General features: G+C 39.2%; 1 protein-coding gene and 1 long non-coding RNA gene across 6 annotated transcripts in view; one reads left to right on the forward strand and one right to left on the reverse strand.

Annotated features, from left to right (window-relative positions):
* The first annotated feature begins 8 nt into the window (after nucleotides 1-8).
* On the forward strand, nucleotides 9-10,408 carry LOC106900934. 2 transcript variants are annotated; one of them, XR_001414222.1, is made up of 4 exons: nucleotides 9-174; nucleotides 604-898; nucleotides 7,319-7,485; nucleotides 9,401-10,408. It is a non-coding gene; the product is annotated as an uncharacterized LOC106900934 (long non-coding RNA). The 2 variants fall into 2 exon arrangements; XR_001414223.1 differs by lacking the exons at nucleotides 7,319-7,485; nucleotides 9,401-10,408 and having other exon boundaries at nucleotides 604-956.
* Nucleotides 10,409-12,000: 1,592 nt separating this feature from the next.
* Nucleotides 12,001-18,497, reverse strand: part of TTC26 (tetratricopeptide repeat domain 26) — a 48,715-nt gene continuing 42,218 nt past the window's right edge. For all 4 annotated transcript variants that reach the window (XM_014964157.1, XM_014964158.1, XM_014964156.1 and 1 more), the window contains exons 16-18: nucleotides 18,020-18,126; nucleotides 14,660-14,793; nucleotides 12,001-13,308 (exon numbers count right to left, since the gene is read on the reverse strand). In XM_014964157.1, the coding sequence (XP_014819643.1) occupies nucleotides 13,197-13,308; nucleotides 14,660-14,793; nucleotides 18,020-18,126 (353 nt within the window). In that variant the 3' untranslated portion in view covers nucleotides 12,001-13,196. The remainder of the gene's footprint in view (nucleotides 13,309-14,659; nucleotides 14,794-18,019; nucleotides 18,127-18,497) is intronic.

The raw sequence follows: 18,497 nt of genomic DNA on the forward strand, positions 1-18,497 counted from the left end.
CCCCCCCCCCCGCCTCAGCCTCGCGGCCGGTGGAGCGGCCTCGGCGGGGATTCCCCTCCCGATGGGGCGGCCACGGGCCGGGCTGGGCCGCTTGGCGGTGAGGGGGCGGCGGGAGCCCTCGGCGGGACGAGTGCGGGGGATGTTGACGGGGCTGTGCAACGCTCCTCCTCTCGGGTGAGGACGCCGCCGTGCCCGGCCCGCGGGGAGCTGCCGTGGGTGGGTTGGTGAGGAAGGGTTGTCCCCTGGACGGGGCGGGGAGGGGTTGTGTCGCCGCCTCCCGTGACAGGCTGGCGTTCAGCGGGAGGTGTGCCCCCGCGGCGCTGCTGGGAGGCAGGAAGCTGGGAATGAACACCTCCGTGTGCGCTGTGTCCTCCGGGCTCCATGGGAGCGGAGAGAAGGACGTCAGTTATTTATTTATTTATTTATTCCCTCTTTTTTAGCCTCAGAAATACTAGGTAGGAGGGGGTTTGTTCTCCTTTTTAAAAAGGAGTACTCGTGTAATGCAAAAGAAGCACAAGTTACATATGTGTGTTATTTTGGATAGTCATAGCCGACCATTCCGAGCAGCACATGACTCCACTTTCCAAACTGCGTTCCCCACAGCCTTGATGCCTTCCACCCCGTGTGAAGCCTTTTGACTCCACTGCTTTACTTTCACCCAGAGTCCAGAGAAGATCCATGACGCTGGAACGGTGTGATTGAAAGTTAGGATTTCACTAACAGGGGATGGAGGACCTTCCAGAATGCCGCTTGCAGCAGTGGAATGACTGACCCCCTTGGAGAAACGTAGGCTGTCTCCTTTTGAAGCTTGAAAGGCTTTGTTGAGCTCTCCAGTCAAAGGCACTTGTTTTATCTTAAAACTTCCCATGTTCTAGTAGGACTAGGAAGCTCAGTAGAGGTATTCCTCAAATAGCTTTTTATTTTCAGCATCATAATAAAATTGTTTGGAAATTTAACTTGTTCTTCTGTTAAGAATTTCATACAGCCGTCTGATGATGCACATAGTAGGCAATATATTTTTGGATTCAAATTGTGTGAGTATTCTTAAATTCCAGACCCTGCCAGGAAGATTCTAGTTCTCATCAAAGTTTCTACGTGGTCTGTGTCATTAAACCTTGTGATGGTTTTCCCAGGCAAAAGAGCTATTTATTGCTCAGCAAACAAAAGTCTTACGTGGAAAACATGGGCTCTTCTGCAGCTCTGCTGAACGCTTGTTTTCAGTTACCAGATGGGAGACTAGGCATTGGAATTTGTACAAGAGGAATACAATCACTGTATTCATAGGTAATACTTGGACATATCCATGGAAAGGGGTGAAGATAAGCTGTGCATTTTAAGAATTCAACCTAAATCTCAGTTCCGTCTTTCACACCCCTAAGACAGGTATTCAGAAATGATGAATGCAGGACAGGTGCTCCACAAGAAAATGAGTCTTGAAAGTATGTGAATTTAGTACTTTAAATTATCTTGGTTGTACCATAGATACACTTGGATAAATCCTGGTCAGATTCTTACACGGTTTTTAAGTAGGAAAAAAATAAGCTGGATAGGAATAATTCATCTGAGCCATGAGAAAAAAGTAAGTTGGAAAAAAGCTACAGAGAAAAAGTTCTTGGAAATAGTTTCAGGTAGCCATTTGTTCTAGATTATGAGATTGCAGACTTTATGATAGTAGAAGCAGCTTTCCACCTCTCAGGTTTTCATAGATATTTACTGGTTTGTTTATATCCATTCTCTTCCTCTCTCTCTTCTGAGAGTTTAATTAGACAAACAAGCCCTCATATTTATACGTTATGTAACCTCTGAGCGTCTTGGAGCACACCTTTTTATGAAGCTCAACATTTGTTTATGTAACTAGAAAAATAGTAGTTCTGGATCTTTGGATGTAAAGTGAAGTTACCAAAGACAGCTTGCTCTGCATCTGAGTGTATGAACTACATCAGAAAGAAAGTTGGCAGCAGATCCAAGCACATCAGTTACTGGAATATGTTATCATTGCATTTGGTCTAAAATACTGGAAGCACTCAGGGAAGACTCCCGAGAAACAAACCAAATCCACTAGATGTTAACTTCTCCGGGAATTTAGTTTTGAATACACCAGAAGAGTCCCAGGCTTTGTGCCATATCAAACAGCTTCAAGAGGAGTTAGAGTTGTATTTTTTCCCCATCATCGTTTTTCTGTTCTGCTGTTTTGTTCTTTGGCGTTGAGCTCTGTCTCAGGTATTGGTTTGTACACAGTATAATGTGCTGCACTTGTCAGTGGAGCACAGAATAAAAAAAAAAATTATTGAAAAAAACCCAAGTAGGTATGTTTTGCCATTATTTTGCTTTCTCTCCAGATATGACCATGCTAAAATAGTCCAGCATGGAATGTATGTTCTGTATGTTACCTGAAGGACACCTAATAATGCAAATGTCACCTGAAAGAGGCATGTTAAGAGTTAAAAAAAAAATCTATATGTAACTGCAGAGATTGAGTTTGAGGTGAATGTGAAGCTATTTTTTATTTCGTTGGCGTAAGCCAGTGTGAGCAGTTTATACAAAGTGGATGCTCAGAACTACAGGTGCTACAGCCACACCAGTGAGTGGAAGTTTCTTGACCTGAGTTTGTTTCAAATACGGAAAATGGTGGAGACAGCCCAGTAAGCCACCAGTGGCCTCTGCCACTGATGGGAATGTGAGGGAAAACATCTTCTGCTTATAGCAATAATAAGTTTCTCCACTCAATCTGAGGTGGCACAGGACGGCAGTTTGTCGTCTGCTTTGCTTAAGGTGAGGGCTGGGACCTACCCTGAGGTAGGAGCTCTATCAGTAGCCAGCTCATGCCTGCACCAGTCAGATCTCAGCCACTCAAAAGTCTCCAAGAGATACTTCTACCAGGTTTGGGCTTTGTTTTGGGTTTTTGTTTTTTGTTGGTTTGGGGTTTTTTTTTGTGTGAAAATAGCCTTATTTTCCTTTGGTTGCTTCCTCACTATATCCTCCTGATATCTTGGTTTCTTATGGTCCAACCAGGCGTCTTGTTGATCTCCTTGTTCCTTTCACTGAAACTGCTGCCAGAGCAGCTGCAGCTTCCATTGCTGTGTCAGGAGATGACACAGCTGCAGGGAGGATGGTGTTTGTGTAGCTTTTACTAGAACTGCTGCTGCATCACAGGAGGCCACTGCAACAGCAATGTGGTTGGCCTTGCTGGTTTTCTATTTAATGGGACTCTCTGAATTCAAGTGCGCTTTTTTTTTTTTTAACTTGCCTTCCCTCCTGCAGTTCTACTAAGTTGCTTCCTGCCAGATCCAGAATCAAGGAATAAAAAAACCTTTCTCCTTGCAAAACCAAGCACCAATGCCCTGCAAACCATTTGGAAAATTAATTTCTTTTATCTACAGGATCCTTCTCCCTCATCCTTTTTTTTTTTTTTTTTTTTTTTTTTTAGTTTTTTAAATTACAAATACCGTTTCCTGCAGGACATACCTTACTTTGTCTGCTCAGGCATGTGCACTTAGAGTTGTTACCAGCTGCTCTGCCACATCCTTAAAAAGTCCAAAGTACTCTATTCAGTGAAGTAAACGGTAGTTTGGAAGGACTGTAGGCAGGTAGAGGAATGCCAGATGTTGGGACTAGAAAGAAAAGAGCGCATTCGCTCCTGGTAATTAGGATATACTTTATCAGGGCAGTAATACTCATTCATCACAGTTTCAAAGCAGAGGAACCACGCCGGTGGACTTTATCCCATGTGTTGGTATATTGCTCCCCATGAACTGGTCAAATGTTACTTCTTGGAGAATAAATGTTTGATGAGTCTATGAGACACTGGACTCCTTTCAAGAACTTCAAGAAGAGCGTTGAACAAACCTGATCCAAAGTTTAAGGTTTCAATGACCATAGGAAGTTTTAAGAGTAGCAATAATTATAATGCAAAAGGTGGTTACTGCTCCTGTAACTGGAAACACTTTTTACCTTTAGAAGTGGACTTAGGTGTATCTTTTGTTCACTTCCTGAAATGAGGAATGGTCTTCCGATACCATGTTGTGTGCCAGGACAGCATAAATGGCAGTACTAGGTATCCAGGAGGTAGCTGACAAAAACAAAACATTGGCTTTTATCTCATGTTAAAAGTAAGCTAGAAATTTAGGGCAAGTCTTCACCTTAGAAAAGTAAAGGGATTTACAGGACTGCATGTGTCATGGCAGTGTGAGTTCCTCAACCAAAGGTGGGTGTGTTATCTTATCATCTGTGCTGCTCATGTGCAATTTATCAATTAGAATTTCAAAACTGACACAACTTCTGTATAAGTAGTGATTTTTATGATCTACAGAATATCGTAACATTCCTTAAGCTAATAAATAGAATAAGATCATTAACTTAAAGAAATTTAAAACCATTGAATTACCAAGGATAAAATAACCTTTTAGCTAAAATAATAGAATTTTCTTGTCGATATAAAGAATAGCAAGAATAGCAAGAAACATAGAAGAGATTTTTGTCGAGGAGTACCCAGTAACATACAAAAGCTTTTTTTTTTCATTAAAAATACAAATATGTAGAAAGGGAGTGGAATTCAACAAACTAGTGAAGAAACTTAAGCTGAGGAGCATCTGCCTGTCACATGTTGATTGTGTCTAACAATGTCACTTAAACCGAGTTTAAAACTGAAAGGGAGCTGCCTTTGGAAAGAATAGATCTCCTTAATGGCAGCTCTTTTATGATTCACAGCTGCTCATTTAACAGTGTAGAAAAACGTAGATATTTACAGAGATTGGGAGTGATTATGTGCTCTGGAAAGCTGTCCCTCTTTTTTTTTTTTTTTCCTCATTTGCACCATTTCTTTAAAGATACTTGCGGCATGGGATGCTAATCTCCGATGAAAAGCCTGTTCCATCAGGCCAGCACCCCTGGAGGCAGCCGAAGATTACCAGCCTGCCTGAAACTTTGGAGTCAGGCTATTGTCTTATCTCTGTTGGTTTTATTCTTCCAGTAGTAATTAAAAACACACAAGAGTATATGAGTCACAATTTCAAACAGCTACCCCACCCACCTGTAACACCAATAAGAAAGATCGGGGCGGAGGGAATTCTCAGCTTGAATGGCAATTTCTACACTAAAAGCAGTAGTAATGCCCTTTAATGAGGTAAAAGGGTCTGGAAGTAATTCTCAGCAACACAAAAGCTAATGTGCCAGAGATTTGCTCTTGCTGAGGGTTTTTCTTGTGAGTGCTGACCCAGGACAAGACAAACACACTCTCAGCACCCATGAAAACGGAGCGGGTCAGCCCACAGGCCAGCCCAGCCTTGGCCACTCAGCACTGCAGTATTTTCTGCTTTTTTAGTGAAATTTAAATATTTTAACAATTCTCAGAAAATTATTTCATTTATTAAATACTGTAATGTATTAAAAAATGAGTATAGTTACTCTTCAGGAAACAGCTGTCAAGCAATGTTAGCCCTCTCAAAAAGGAGAATTCCATATATACATATGCAGATTGCAAAGCAACCTCGTAGGAATCATAAAGACATACAACATAATATTTAGCTGCGACCTTGGACGAATTTTACCTTGGAGAAATTTTATTTTTTTCTCTAGTTCCTCCTTTGACTTTCAGACTGATTTTACAAAGGTCCGGTTTCCTAACCGTATTTTTCAACACCTCTCAGCACTTTGGAAGCTGCTTTTACTTGTATGAAGTTCTACATCTAAATAAGTGCACATTATCACAGACAGCTGAGGGTGATTGCATAAACAAATTACCACATTTTTAACATTCACACAAGCTTACCATCAGAATAGTCAGAAGCATACTTTGCATGTGCAGTTCAGCATTTTCATACTTCCATGATTTTATTTCCAAGCCAAATTGCCTTCAAAAAGCAAAGCACATATTCATCACTGAGAATTAACTACACACCGAGCTTGCAGATTCAACACAAAGCTGCTTTTGAGTTGCCACAGCATTAAAAATAGCATCTGAAAAAATTACTTACGAAAAATGATTTTCCATACATGAATAATTTAAATACACAAATGGAATTTTATTAAACTCTGTTTTCTTGCCACCTCAAGTTGTATTTTGAGAAGACGTGAAATTTCAAGGTTTTGAGCATATTAAAACAAGGGTAGAACAGCAGCAGTAGCAGTGATGATTGTAAGAACAGAGTGGACACTGCGTTTCGGAAATGCTTGTGAAAACAACCTATGTTTTCTGTATGACAGCTCTATTTCAAATGTCATTTTCCTGGCCTTAAAAGAATTCCTGCTTAGACTGATAAGTAATTTTTCAGTCAGATTTAACTTAGTATTGAGTACTTATCTGAATACTTCCTCACCGTTTTAAGAGACTGAGTTATTTCTCGGTGTCGTGCTGACTCCTAGTCCTCCGCAGGACTTAGCGTATTCTACAGCCCTGCCCAAATCTTGCCCAGAACGCCTGTGAAGCAGAGCCAGGCCAGAAATGCTGCGAGGTGGGGCGAGAGGAGGCAGAGGTACATGGAAGAAGGCAGTACTTTGGCAGTACCTCGTGGTAGTCCTGTAAGGCCAGTCACGTTGGTGGGCAGACGGGAAGGGAAAACGCTTGGTGGGGAAGGAGAACGTGCAGGAATGAAAAGCGGATGCAGCCACAGAACCTGTTTGGGAACAACTACTCAAACTTGAACGGGAAGTCTTGTAAAACTTGCCTCAGAAATTACTTTGCTGGGACCTGAAAATAGCTCTTCTGCCTTTAAATGGTGGGGAAAACCACCATTGTTTTATATAAACAAATAACTTCCCAGTTTGTTCAGGGATGACTAAGTTCAGCACATGTGGCATCATGAATAAGTCAGACAAAAGACTGAACTTGTAGAATACCGATATTATGATAACTATTAGTACTGGGAACCTACCAGGCAGTTTAAGACCTGGTTTAGTGGTTTTTCTAATTTTGTAATTTAATTTTTCTAAAGTTTCCTTAGACACAGCTGTCACACATGGATTGATAGTCAAGAGATACGTTTACTTCATGTGATACGAATTAATTCACCAGCTCTGCAAAGTAGGACATTGTGTTTTGTCACATAATGGCTACCCATATAATGACCTCACCCACTGATGTGAGGCAAGGGAAAGATTACCAGTAGCTTTAGAGTACACAGTCATAATTATCCCATCACGCTTAAGCAGGACAAAATTGTCAAAGAAAATTATGGCTGTTACGATGCACAATGTAACTGTTAGAACTGAAGCACGGTTCTTTTCCATGTGACATAAACCATCTCAACGTTATTACATGGATTCTTAAAATGTGTTATTGTATGTTATATAATTCTGCATTGTTGTGTGTGGTTTTTCACAGAACTGCCCACATGGAAGTTGCTTACAGTGATCAAGGAACAGATGGCGGAGTCTGAGGCTCATCACTCTTTCTTAATTAAGGGCCAGCTTAAAGTGTGGTTTGAGGACTCCAAAAAAGCACTGCAATTCCTCGGTGTGTGGATGCGCAATTCAGAGACAACAGCAAAGGTAGTATCACACCTTTCAGTTAGGTTTAGCTGTATCTGAGAACTACTGAAAGCTACCCCATAGCCTATTTTCTGTCAAAGTAACTCAAGTCTCAGGTTCTTGAAGATCTACGTGTAAAAACATTTTAAAGACCACTACTTATTTTACTGCATTTATTATTTTAAATTCTCTTAAATAATTACTAAGAATAATATACTGTGGAGCAACTAAGCGCAATACAATGTTTAAGTATGAATTGAAAAAGAACTTCCTTTTTTATTGTAAGATTACACTGTGTCTTCTCAAAAGTCACAGCTCTTACTAAATATAGATTTTTATTTTAAAATCTATAAATAGATGCTAGTGTAATTCATCAATTAAGAAGACCCATAAGGAATTTAGTAACTGTCCCTTGCCCAGAGATGTGAAATGCCTGCTTTATTTGTTCCAAATGAAAATTTAAACTCTGCAAAGTCAAAGGTAAGCTTTTGGTGTATGGTTTCTAAATGTGATTACAGTGGGGAGAAAAAAAAAAAAAAAGTTATTTCAAATTCTGCAAGCAGCCTTGAACAACTGGACTTCATCAATCTTTCTGGGATGCTGTAAGGTTCATCTTAGAAAGAATGAATGGGAAGTATTAGCTCCCATGACACGGATCTTTTACAAGTTTAGCTGAATACAACAATATTGCAGTTATACAAATGCAATACATACATTTCTAATGTCATACATCTAATTTAAAAAAATAGCATAATACAGTATCCATAAGATACACAGAAAATAAGTTGAGAATGACAAATGATGAAAAGTAACCATCTGTCATCATTAATAGAATGTTTTTGGGGTTTACTTTAGTGGGGTTCTGGAAGAATGGGCGATCCAACTTATCCCTTGGGGATCTAGATACAGATGTAAAATAGCGCTAATAGAACACTGCAGAGAAACAGACGAGTAGTTAGTGAGGATAAAGCAGTCACACAGAGTGATCTGCACAAGCTAGAAAAATGAGCCCATTCAAAAAAAAATATTTTTTGTAGAGCTAAGGGTAGGCTGTCTCTTCTGAAGGGTAGACTGTACCCTGGAAAATACCAGTTCTGGAAAAAAATTGATGTCATGTCACAGCTGAGAAGCAATTTAATGCAAACTCCCCCTGTGATAATATGGTAAAAAGGGTGAATGCGGTCTTTGAGTACACTTGTAGGAGAAAAGTAAGCAGCAGCATGGAGGAGCGTATTCCAATGTCACATATGGTGATAAATTATGCCTAGTGCTACATGGCCATGTTGTTTTTAAAAAAAATCTGTTGACAAACTGATTGCCAGTGTTCCAGCCTAGAAAATATCCTTGCAAGGGATGCTGTCTTTAATACAGACAGAGGTAACTTGCTTGCAGCTTATGCACATCTAAAAATTAAAAGAAAACACAAAACAACAAACCACCAAAAAACCAAACCAAGCAAAAGATCGCTAGGCTTCAATGACTAACAGCAAAGATGAACACTGGAAGAAGCAAATATTAGAAAACAAGGCCAAACAAGGCTGAATTTAGAATTAAACTACAATTTCTAAAAGAGCAAAGGCAATTTAACCATTTGAATAAATTGCAAGGTAAAACTATGGCTTTTTCATTATCCACCATCAAATTAAGACTCTTAAGTTTTTCTGGCAAATATTTTTTATGGAAATCCAAGTACTGGATTCAACACAAAAACTAGCAGATGAAATCTATCATCTTGCTGAGAGAGAAGTCTGGAAATGAAACTCAAAAAAAGAGTGGCTGGAAATTACTTCTGGAGATAATACAGGGAGAATTTGGTTAAAGAGTAAACCAATGGGCAAAACCCAGATGTGTTCCTCAATGTATGCATCGCTCCCATCTAGTGAAGCTACATGTAGCAACAGCTACACATCTAATTGTTTATTTTGTGCCTTACTAGTTAACGGCCAAGCTCCTTATTCAGCCTTAGACAACCTTCTTATGAAGATCAACGAGCAATCTTCAAGCTGCAGGAACCACATAAACCTAAATGCCTGCTCCAGCCCACAGAGTTGGAACAGGACGTGACTTTTCCTTCACAATGAACTTGCCACCTTCAGTTCAGTTCATTACTTGGCTCCAGCTGTTACTGTGCTCAGAAGTTACATGCTGGATTCCAGAATTACTCCAAGAGGGTTGCTGCTATATTGGGTCAGCTCAGATGCAGGCCAAAGCGGAAGTTATCCTGGAACTCACTTGCAGCAACAGACAGGATAAATGTCCTCCCCTGCAGTGTAATTCACTTAGATGTTACTAAATGTTTTAAATGTTGTTCAGGTATTACTAAGTTTAATTAAAGGTCATCTTCCTTCTCTATCAGGAATGGGTCAGCACCCAACGAAGAGCAGTTACACACTGTTTCAGATTTGGCTTTCTCTATCAGTCACTATTAATTCTATGATTGCTAGCACAGTACCTTCTGTGCATTCTCTAGAGCCTATTTTCCTGAATCAGATACTTATTCAGAGCATAAGAAATAACTGTATTTTCCATACTCTTCCTTGAAATTCTAATGATGCATCAGTTTCTTTCTGCCTTAGTCTCTCTTCCACTACATTATCTAAAATGCCACTGTTTCAATTTTATATTCACTTACTCCCGACCCAATAAACTTAGCTGTTTCCCTGATTCTGCACATGCATTCTTCATTGCCTGCTTGTTCTGCATACATCACTTTTGTTGCTGCTTTTTTTCCACATCTACCTTCACTCCTAGCTGTCCTATTTAGAGTACCTTGATTCTTTACATTTCCACAGTTCAGGAAAATGTGGAAATGGGCAGGGATAAAATTTTGTTAACTCTACCTGAGAAACAGCTTTAGAAATTCTTTATTAACTTTCCTTTCTGTATCAGCTAAGGCAACTCCTATTCACACCACTGTTCTTTGAATATGATCTAAAATTAAACAATGGAAGACATTCTTAGGATGTATTTCTAAGGTAAAATAAACACCAACATTTCAGCACTTTTCTGCATTTTAATAGTACCTACATATCTGTTCCATTACCAAGATCCTAAATGGTAGGGCAATATGCAATATATATCTTTTATTTCATCTCTGTTCAAGGCAAAGCCCTGCTGTCCTCTGTTCTTTATGTTTTAAATGACAAAAGCGTTATTACCACCAGTCAATAAAATGCATTGTGCTAAACCCCACGTTATTCAGCACAACAAATCCGACTTTGTGACTACAGTGAATAAAGGTGAGGTTTTCAAAAACTTCATCACTGGTCACAGACAAAGAATTAGTTCCCAAGCCCTTATGCTGCAATGCCACCACACTTATTTTAGAAGATTCTCTGGTCAGCAGGTCGCAGGAGGTGTTTCTGTCCCTCTACTTGGCTCTTGTGAGACCACACCGGGAGTACTATGTCTAGTTCTAGAGTCCCCAACGTAAGATGGACATGGACCTGTTGAACAGGTCCAGAGGAGGGTCAGGAAGATGATCAGAGGGCTGGAGCACCTCTCCTGTGAGGACAGGCTAAGAGAGTTGGGGTTGTTCAGCCTGGAGAAGAGAAGGCTCCAGGGAGACCTTATAGCAGCCTTCCAGTACTTAAAGGGGGCCTACAGGAAAGATGGGAAGGGCCTCTTTATCATGCAAAGTAGTGACAGGACAACGGGTAGATTGAGGTTAGATATTAGGAAGAAATTCTTTACTGTCAGGGTGGTGAGACACTGGAACAGGTTGCCCAGAGAAGCTGTGGATGCCCCATCCCTGAAAGCAGGATGGTGTTTTGAGCAACCTGGTCTAGTGGAAGGTGTCCCTGCCAGGGGCATTGGAATTAGATAATCTTCAAGGTCTGTTCCAACTAAATCATTCTATCACACAACCAACATGTAAAATGGTCTGCAATGGATTTGGATGCTCTTCAGGTCTCCTGCAGGTTAAGCTTCAATAAAGGGACTAATTAGATGCATTTAACATCTGCTACAAAGTCACCAACGTGATTTTTTGCATTTTTGTACCAAGACTCATAATTGTATTCTCGATCTGTTTCCTAGTTAATTAAACTGGGAGGGAAAAGAAAAACACCTTTTACAAGTGAAATGTGTTTTGTAACTGCTTTCAGTAAAAATACTGCTCCTTTCACACCTACTTAGAATCAGAGTGACATTGCCCCTACCCCTGCTGAAAGACTCTATTACTGTTGCTAGTATGATGGATCAGTTTTCTAGATGTAAATGCATGTAAATACAAGTAGCCACAACTATCAATGTACTTCTAGATACATGAATGATGATACCCACAGTTTTTGCTTAAAGCAATATAAACACTGACATATTATGTGGGAGAAAGGTGTATATGTTCCATACACACTCAGCCTTCTTATTTTCAGCAAACTACCATAAAATCAGGACCAAGACCATTGGCTTGCCTTCAGCCAATTACTATACATGCATTTAACAACCAGCCACAAATCTGCCCTCTTCCACAGCAAAATGAATACACTATTTCAACTTCTGCAGTATGAAGCAACACAGACCAACAAGACATTCAACTGTGGATTCAATTAAGGGCTTTAATCAAAGCACTGACATTAGAGAATACAGTATTCTGAGTTTCCACCCCAAAAGATAAAAAAATACATTATAAGTATTTTACAAATTTACAAAATGTGAATTTTCCTTTTACAAATAATATCCAAATGTTTTTCACTACAAAATGTATAATACACTTCTATATTACAACTGTGGCCTTTTTTTAGAATTATATATTCCCTGAATTGTTCTTCATAAAAAAACCAGGAGAGTATAATAAATCCAAAAGTATAATAAATGTATTGCTAATGGGAGTGGTAAATGCTGAAGAAAATTATTCAAAACATCCAGTTCTTTTATCCATCAGATTGCTAAACTAAATGGATTACTTACATGAATTATATTAACATGAATAAATGTTTTGAGTGTCAAACCTCAAAGCAAGATTGAACAATACAGTCAGTCAGATCTCCATGTTCTGAAAAGATGGTACCATCATGCTTTGCTATCAACCTAGAAAGGAAATAAGCTACTTTGCAAGTTAGCATTTTGGGCTGATTAACACTCATTTTCAGAAATAATGTTAAGAGAAAAAACAATCCTTACAGTCAAAAATTTAAAAATGAAGGTATTAGTATCTCAGTAGAGAGATATCCAGAAAAGGACAGTGCTCAGAATATAGTTTGTATTTTACCCCAGACAGGTAAAATACAGAAGTCTTTATGTATTATCTGATACCCTAGTACTGGCTTTTGGTTTTATCCATCATCCTCTCTACTTGCCACATTCCATCACTTGCTGAAGTAGATTTGTCTCAGTCTTTTAACAAGGTCTTCTCCAGAGACCAGAAAGCTTGCTGAAGAAAACCCCACAAAGCAGTCCAGAAACACCTGTGCAGAAATCTGGGAAACATCTGAGGAGCACTTTGACTTCTGGACAGTTGGAATTCCTACTAAATAACTAAAACCTTGAATGAGGAATAGTGTGTGGTGCAACAGAAAAAGTACCGATAAAGCTTTATGTAAAAAAAAAACCCAAACTTGCCGAATATTTTGCAATCTCACTGCACTACATTGTTGTTCAACTGAGTCAACCTGCTTGACCATCTAAAGTCCTGCAAGGAAGGAGATACCCAGAATGCACAGGCGAAACCAAGACCCACATCTAACAGCCACACATACAATAGTAACCGACCTGGTTCACTTTGTGACACTGAATTAAACAGCGACTCTGTTCTCCTTGGCCCACTTTTTCATGATGCGGACAATATATTCTACTTGAGAATTACCAGTGCTCTTCAGAAGGTGCAGCACTTCCCGTATAGTGTCTCTACAGAGGTGAAAAGCAAAGATTTAAATGAAGGTAAGAGCCAATTGATACAAAAAACAACTACCCACATCCAAACTATTTTGCAAAACATGGTTCTTAAAGAGATCCATGTATCTGCAGAGCAGGAGTAAGTAAAAATGTACAGTAGATGAGGATCCCAGGGGACAAAAAAACCCACCCAAAAAGTCTTGTATACAATTGCAACAAGGAGATAAATTTAGAGTAAAAAAAACCAACAGCAAAACGTAATTAGTTTGGAGTTCAGTGCGCACAGATAGATTTATATAGAAATCCTTACTCTTGCAAAATAGTTCCCCAGAACAAAGTAAACTATTTTTTTCTTTAATTGTACTTGCTACTCTTCAGTATGGCAGCATCCAGCTTAATGCTGCCAAAGCACCTTACATATAAATACAAAGACATGGAAATGAATATTGCCAATAGGATAAACCAGTATGAAGCTGCAGTTTGCTAGCTACTTTACAGCATGAACTAGTACGCATGTTGAAAAACAGGCACACTATGTGTATTTTACTGCATCTACTGCAGTAATTGCTAAAAGGACACTTGAAGGGTGCAGTAGTTAATGAGATTATTCCAGCAGAGATGGGAATACAAGGAAGATGTAGAAGCCAAGATACACATTTACCAGTCAGGTACGAAACAGCAACTCTGGCCAGGGGAGAATGGCCATCTGGCATCACAGTGGAGTATTCACAAGGGAACAGTTCTTAAATACAGCCTCACCACTTTCTCTCATTCTCCCATCCAGTGAAATGGGCCAAAAGTAAAATTATTGGTAAGGTAAATAATTTTCTTTAGGCTTTCACTAAGTAAGTCTATTTGTCTGACATGAACAGTGTCTCCAGAAAGTAAATTTTAGTGAAAACAGTCTCATCTACTCATTTTTTAGAGAAATCGTGTCTTTCCAACAGCACTGAGTAAATGTTTCCTTAGTTCCGTTCTACAAACCTTAAAATGTCATGGGACAGTTTTCCATTCTTATGCCATCAACACAAAATGAGGTTCTTTTCCCTCAGCTCATGAACATACTACATTTATAACTTGCTCTTCCTAGTATAATGACTGATGTATTTTTGTTTCCTTCAGTTCAAAGCATTCACTGGTAAGTTATTCTCCACCATATATTCTATAACTGCTGGTATGGAAGATACACTTCAAACTGAACGCTGCTTACGGAACCACTGGCCAGAGTGTCTGTCCTCTGAAAGGTCCGTAAAGAAGTGGAAGAGGATATGTATTCCTAAAGTTAGGATTATGATCCTGGCTTACAGCTCACTGGAAATAGGAAGAAAGCAAAATAAATTCAGATACAACAGAGAATACTCACTTTGCTTCTCGGCCAGCTATGATCATTTGAAAGACACCCACACAAGCACCTCTCTTGCCTTCCCAGTATTCGGGATTACTGTCCAGTCTCTCCAGAACATCAAACGCTTTGGCTGAATAGTAAAACTGACGCATCTGCACAGAAAGTGAAACATTATTCCCGACTATTCAGCCATCTTTCAAAAGGGAATTAAAAATTTTGAGCTCAGTTTTCTGAAATCAGCAGGAAGTCACAGAAGCAATGTGCATGTTCCTGTTTTTCTGCAGGCAGCAAGTGACACAGAACAGGCACATTTCAGTTCTATGTAGGGGAACAGGTGGTATTATAACATTACTGGTCTATGTCTTTGAATATATTACAGACAAACTGCACTGTGAACTTTATTAGTTGGCAAAAATCAGCACTGTTGTTTTGATCATAAAGAGATAACACTAACTTACAGAACTTCTTTTTTATTAGGTGTCCTATCTAGTGTTGCACAGGCTATAACAAAGTCCTTGATAGAAGGATCAACTTCAAACTAGTCCAAACATTTGAAAATGGAACCACTTTTCCTCATGTAGAGATGGTCAGAGAGACATATTTGGATGTCTTTTAAATGAGTAATAATTCCATTTTCTTCACATAAATGGTGATTTTAACCACAGATGACTGGCAAGCACTTAAATGGATGGGAATAAAGACAGTGAGTATAAAGAGTGTCAAATGTATCAGCTAAAGAGAAAAAAATGAATACTCAAAATTGGCATCTGATCTAGTTCAATTAAGCAGATACCAGTTTAATGTCCTCCTTCTATCTGACATAAAAGCAGGAAATTCTTCACCCCAAGTCATGTGCTGTTCCCTCTACGGATAAAATGAGCTATAAAATGAGCTATCGTGTGTGTGAAAAGCAGCAAGAAATTAACCAGAAGTCCTGCATCCCAGCTTCCTCATTGAACAACTTCTATCAGCACAACAATAGGGCATCCAGCTACACATACTCTCAGGACATTGTTGGCCTTACTCCATCCATATTCATTCAGCATTCTGTGGAGTGAAGCCCAGTGCCACTGCCTTCTGAAGTTACAGACATGGTGCTGTCTCTGGACCTCCAAAACAACACGAAGTTTCAGAAACAGCTGGAAAATGCTATAAAAACTCAAACGACATGGCCCTTGCCATTTAGTGGAAGAGGTACAAAGAGCTGGTAATATAGAAAGATGAGTTAAAATATTACAGTAGTAATTTTTTAAATTAAATCCCTTGGTCTTTGGAGCAGTTATTTATAGCCATATGTAGACACATAATTAGTCTGAAAAATTTAGTCCTCTAAGTATTGTTTGTAAGAGCTCTAGATAAATCCAAAGTGTAGAGCTGCTTCTCCTCTAGTGTACAATAAGGTTTTGAGAAGAAGTTAGGCAAAGTAATCGACTGATTTAAGTGAGACACAAAATAGTCTAGAGAGAGATTTTACATAAGGTCTGATTATCAATTCACTTTCACAAATTGCAGCTATGGGCAACACCAGAGGCATAGCCCCTTGCTTGAGCAACAAGACTTTTAGGGTGAAATGGTGGATTGAACACTTGAAAGATGTGCAAGAGATAATTCGCTCAGTTTTAGAAGAATGCTTTTGAGATCACAGGGTAGATTTTCTGACTTTCAGATACGTGTTTCTTAGGATTTTTGAGAACATGTTACTTTGTCAGACGCAGGAAAACAGTAAAAAAAGAATGTTACAGATTGTATTTGGATATTGCAGCTCTTTGGAGAGCTTGGCTGAACTGAAAACCATTCGGAGGTTTTACCAATAGGACTCAGTTTGCTATCTTTCCTTGATGATAGCAAGTCTGATCACTAACAAGCCCACGCTAATAGCTGGCTCTTGTGTATTCACTTGCATTAGGCTCTGCTGAACCAGCTCCATGAGCTCTACCTGTTATCTGTGTTCTGCTCTTCTTCTCACACCTGCTTTCTTAAAATTGAACTGTATTTGCACAATCACAAAATTACAATATGTCTTTATAGTCTACATTTAATTTAAATCTCATACGGTTGCTCCCCAAATAACTTCAGTCCACCTGCTGGCTCTGGTCACTACATTCTGAAAAGTGGATGGCATGTCTCACCATGACACTTTTCCAAAGAACATCCTTTTCTCCTATCACTGAGCTGCTACTCCTCTAGGTCCCAACACAGTGCAAGCATCCATGATGGCAAAGGATGCCAAATACAGCATCCTATTGTTGTCTACTGAAATCTTGCACAGCAGTACTCTGCGTAGGACAACCAATTTTTCTGTCTCCTATAGAGTCATTTACAATCCTCTCAAGTTTTCTTTCTGTGCTTCTACATCCCTTTTGCAGATGAAGCTCTCATGCGGGTTTTCTTTCCACGCTTTGCAGAAGAGAAAAAAAAACTTGATCAGAACTAAGTCTCACTGTGTACAGGCACCATTTGAAGAATGAGATGTTACGAATTTAGGCAGAATTGTAACTAGCTTCCCAAGACCTCTTCACTATTAACATAGCTTTGTATAAACTAGGATTTGGAGATGTGCCAGCAGTTTCTTAACATGGAGCATCAGAACTAGTAAACACAATCTAGAAGCTTAGTACAAGCAAGGCAGCATATATTTTAACTTGTTCTAAAATGTCCATATATTTTAACTTGTTCTAAAATGTCTCTAAAATGCCACTGAAGTGGCCACTATCTTGTCTAGCTTGGCTTTTAAAAATATTAGACAGCTTAGTCTAACCTCATGTCCTTAAAAGTCCTCGTCTAGAAAAGGTTCAGAAAAAGAACTATTATGTGTTAGCAGGGATCCCACTGTTGGTAGTTAAGCTCACCATTTTTTCCGCATAGTTTTATTCCTAATGACTACACACACCCTGCATCTCTTTGTCCCACCTGGGTAATAGAATAGTAGTTGTAGGAATTCTCTTTCCATTTCTTATGATTAACAAAGGAGCTATCTCCCATTGCCATTAAAAGCTTTAAGGAAAAAATAACAGTCCCAGAAAGACAATGCAGTATGAGGCTCCTCGCTGAACCTATGCTAGATTTTTTTTTTCTTAAAAGTTTCTTGTCATTTCTACCAACAATGAATCCCTAATAGAAGAAAAAACTGTTATAGTTATTGATAGCTCAAGCATGCAGTAATTTACCAACATTTTAAATCAGTGGGCTGTCCACCAAGAAGGTCTGTAGGTTAAAATACCGATTAATCCTTGCCAACTCATCTACATTATTAGACATCCCACCGTTATAAAAGAAAGTTTACTAGTGATGACACTGATGGAAATTATCAAGAAAATGGCTGTTGGTACAATCACTGAATTAACACGCCATATACACAGTTCTAAAGAGAAGACTCACTTTGTAGCAATCATTTGCTATGAGCTGCAATAGGTTAAAGGAATCCCCTGAGGTCTCCATCTTCAGATAGAGGTTCCAGGCCAACTGCGGTTTCTTATTCATAATATCTGCAATAACAACAAAAAGCTGGGATTGTGAAAAGAACATGCCACACACAATACTCAATGGCAGGTGGAATAAATGTTCCTAAATTCCTTTGCTTAATGTAAACACATGCCTCACTCTGTGAGCAGAAGGATGGGAAGGGAAACTTGGCTTTATCTTCTGCCTTAATAGTGATAGCCAATTCAGAGACTACCATTGTCAAGAGGATTAACTATTAAATTTACATCTCAATTTGTATTTCACAGATACAACAATAAGCACAACTCTCATGATTTCCGATGTTATGAAGGAACAGAAAGAAAAGCACTAGAGAAGTTACTTTATGCAGGACAATGAACTGTGGCATTCCCTTTAGATGGTGAGATTTGGGATT

The sequence above is a fragment of the Calidris pugnax genome, unplaced genomic scaffold, assembly GCF_001431845.1.
Source record: "Calidris pugnax isolate Ruff unplaced genomic scaffold, ASM143184v1 scaffold44, whole genome shotgun sequence".
Classification (NCBI taxonomy): Eukaryota; Metazoa; Chordata; class Aves; order Charadriiformes; family Scolopacidae; genus Calidris; species Calidris pugnax.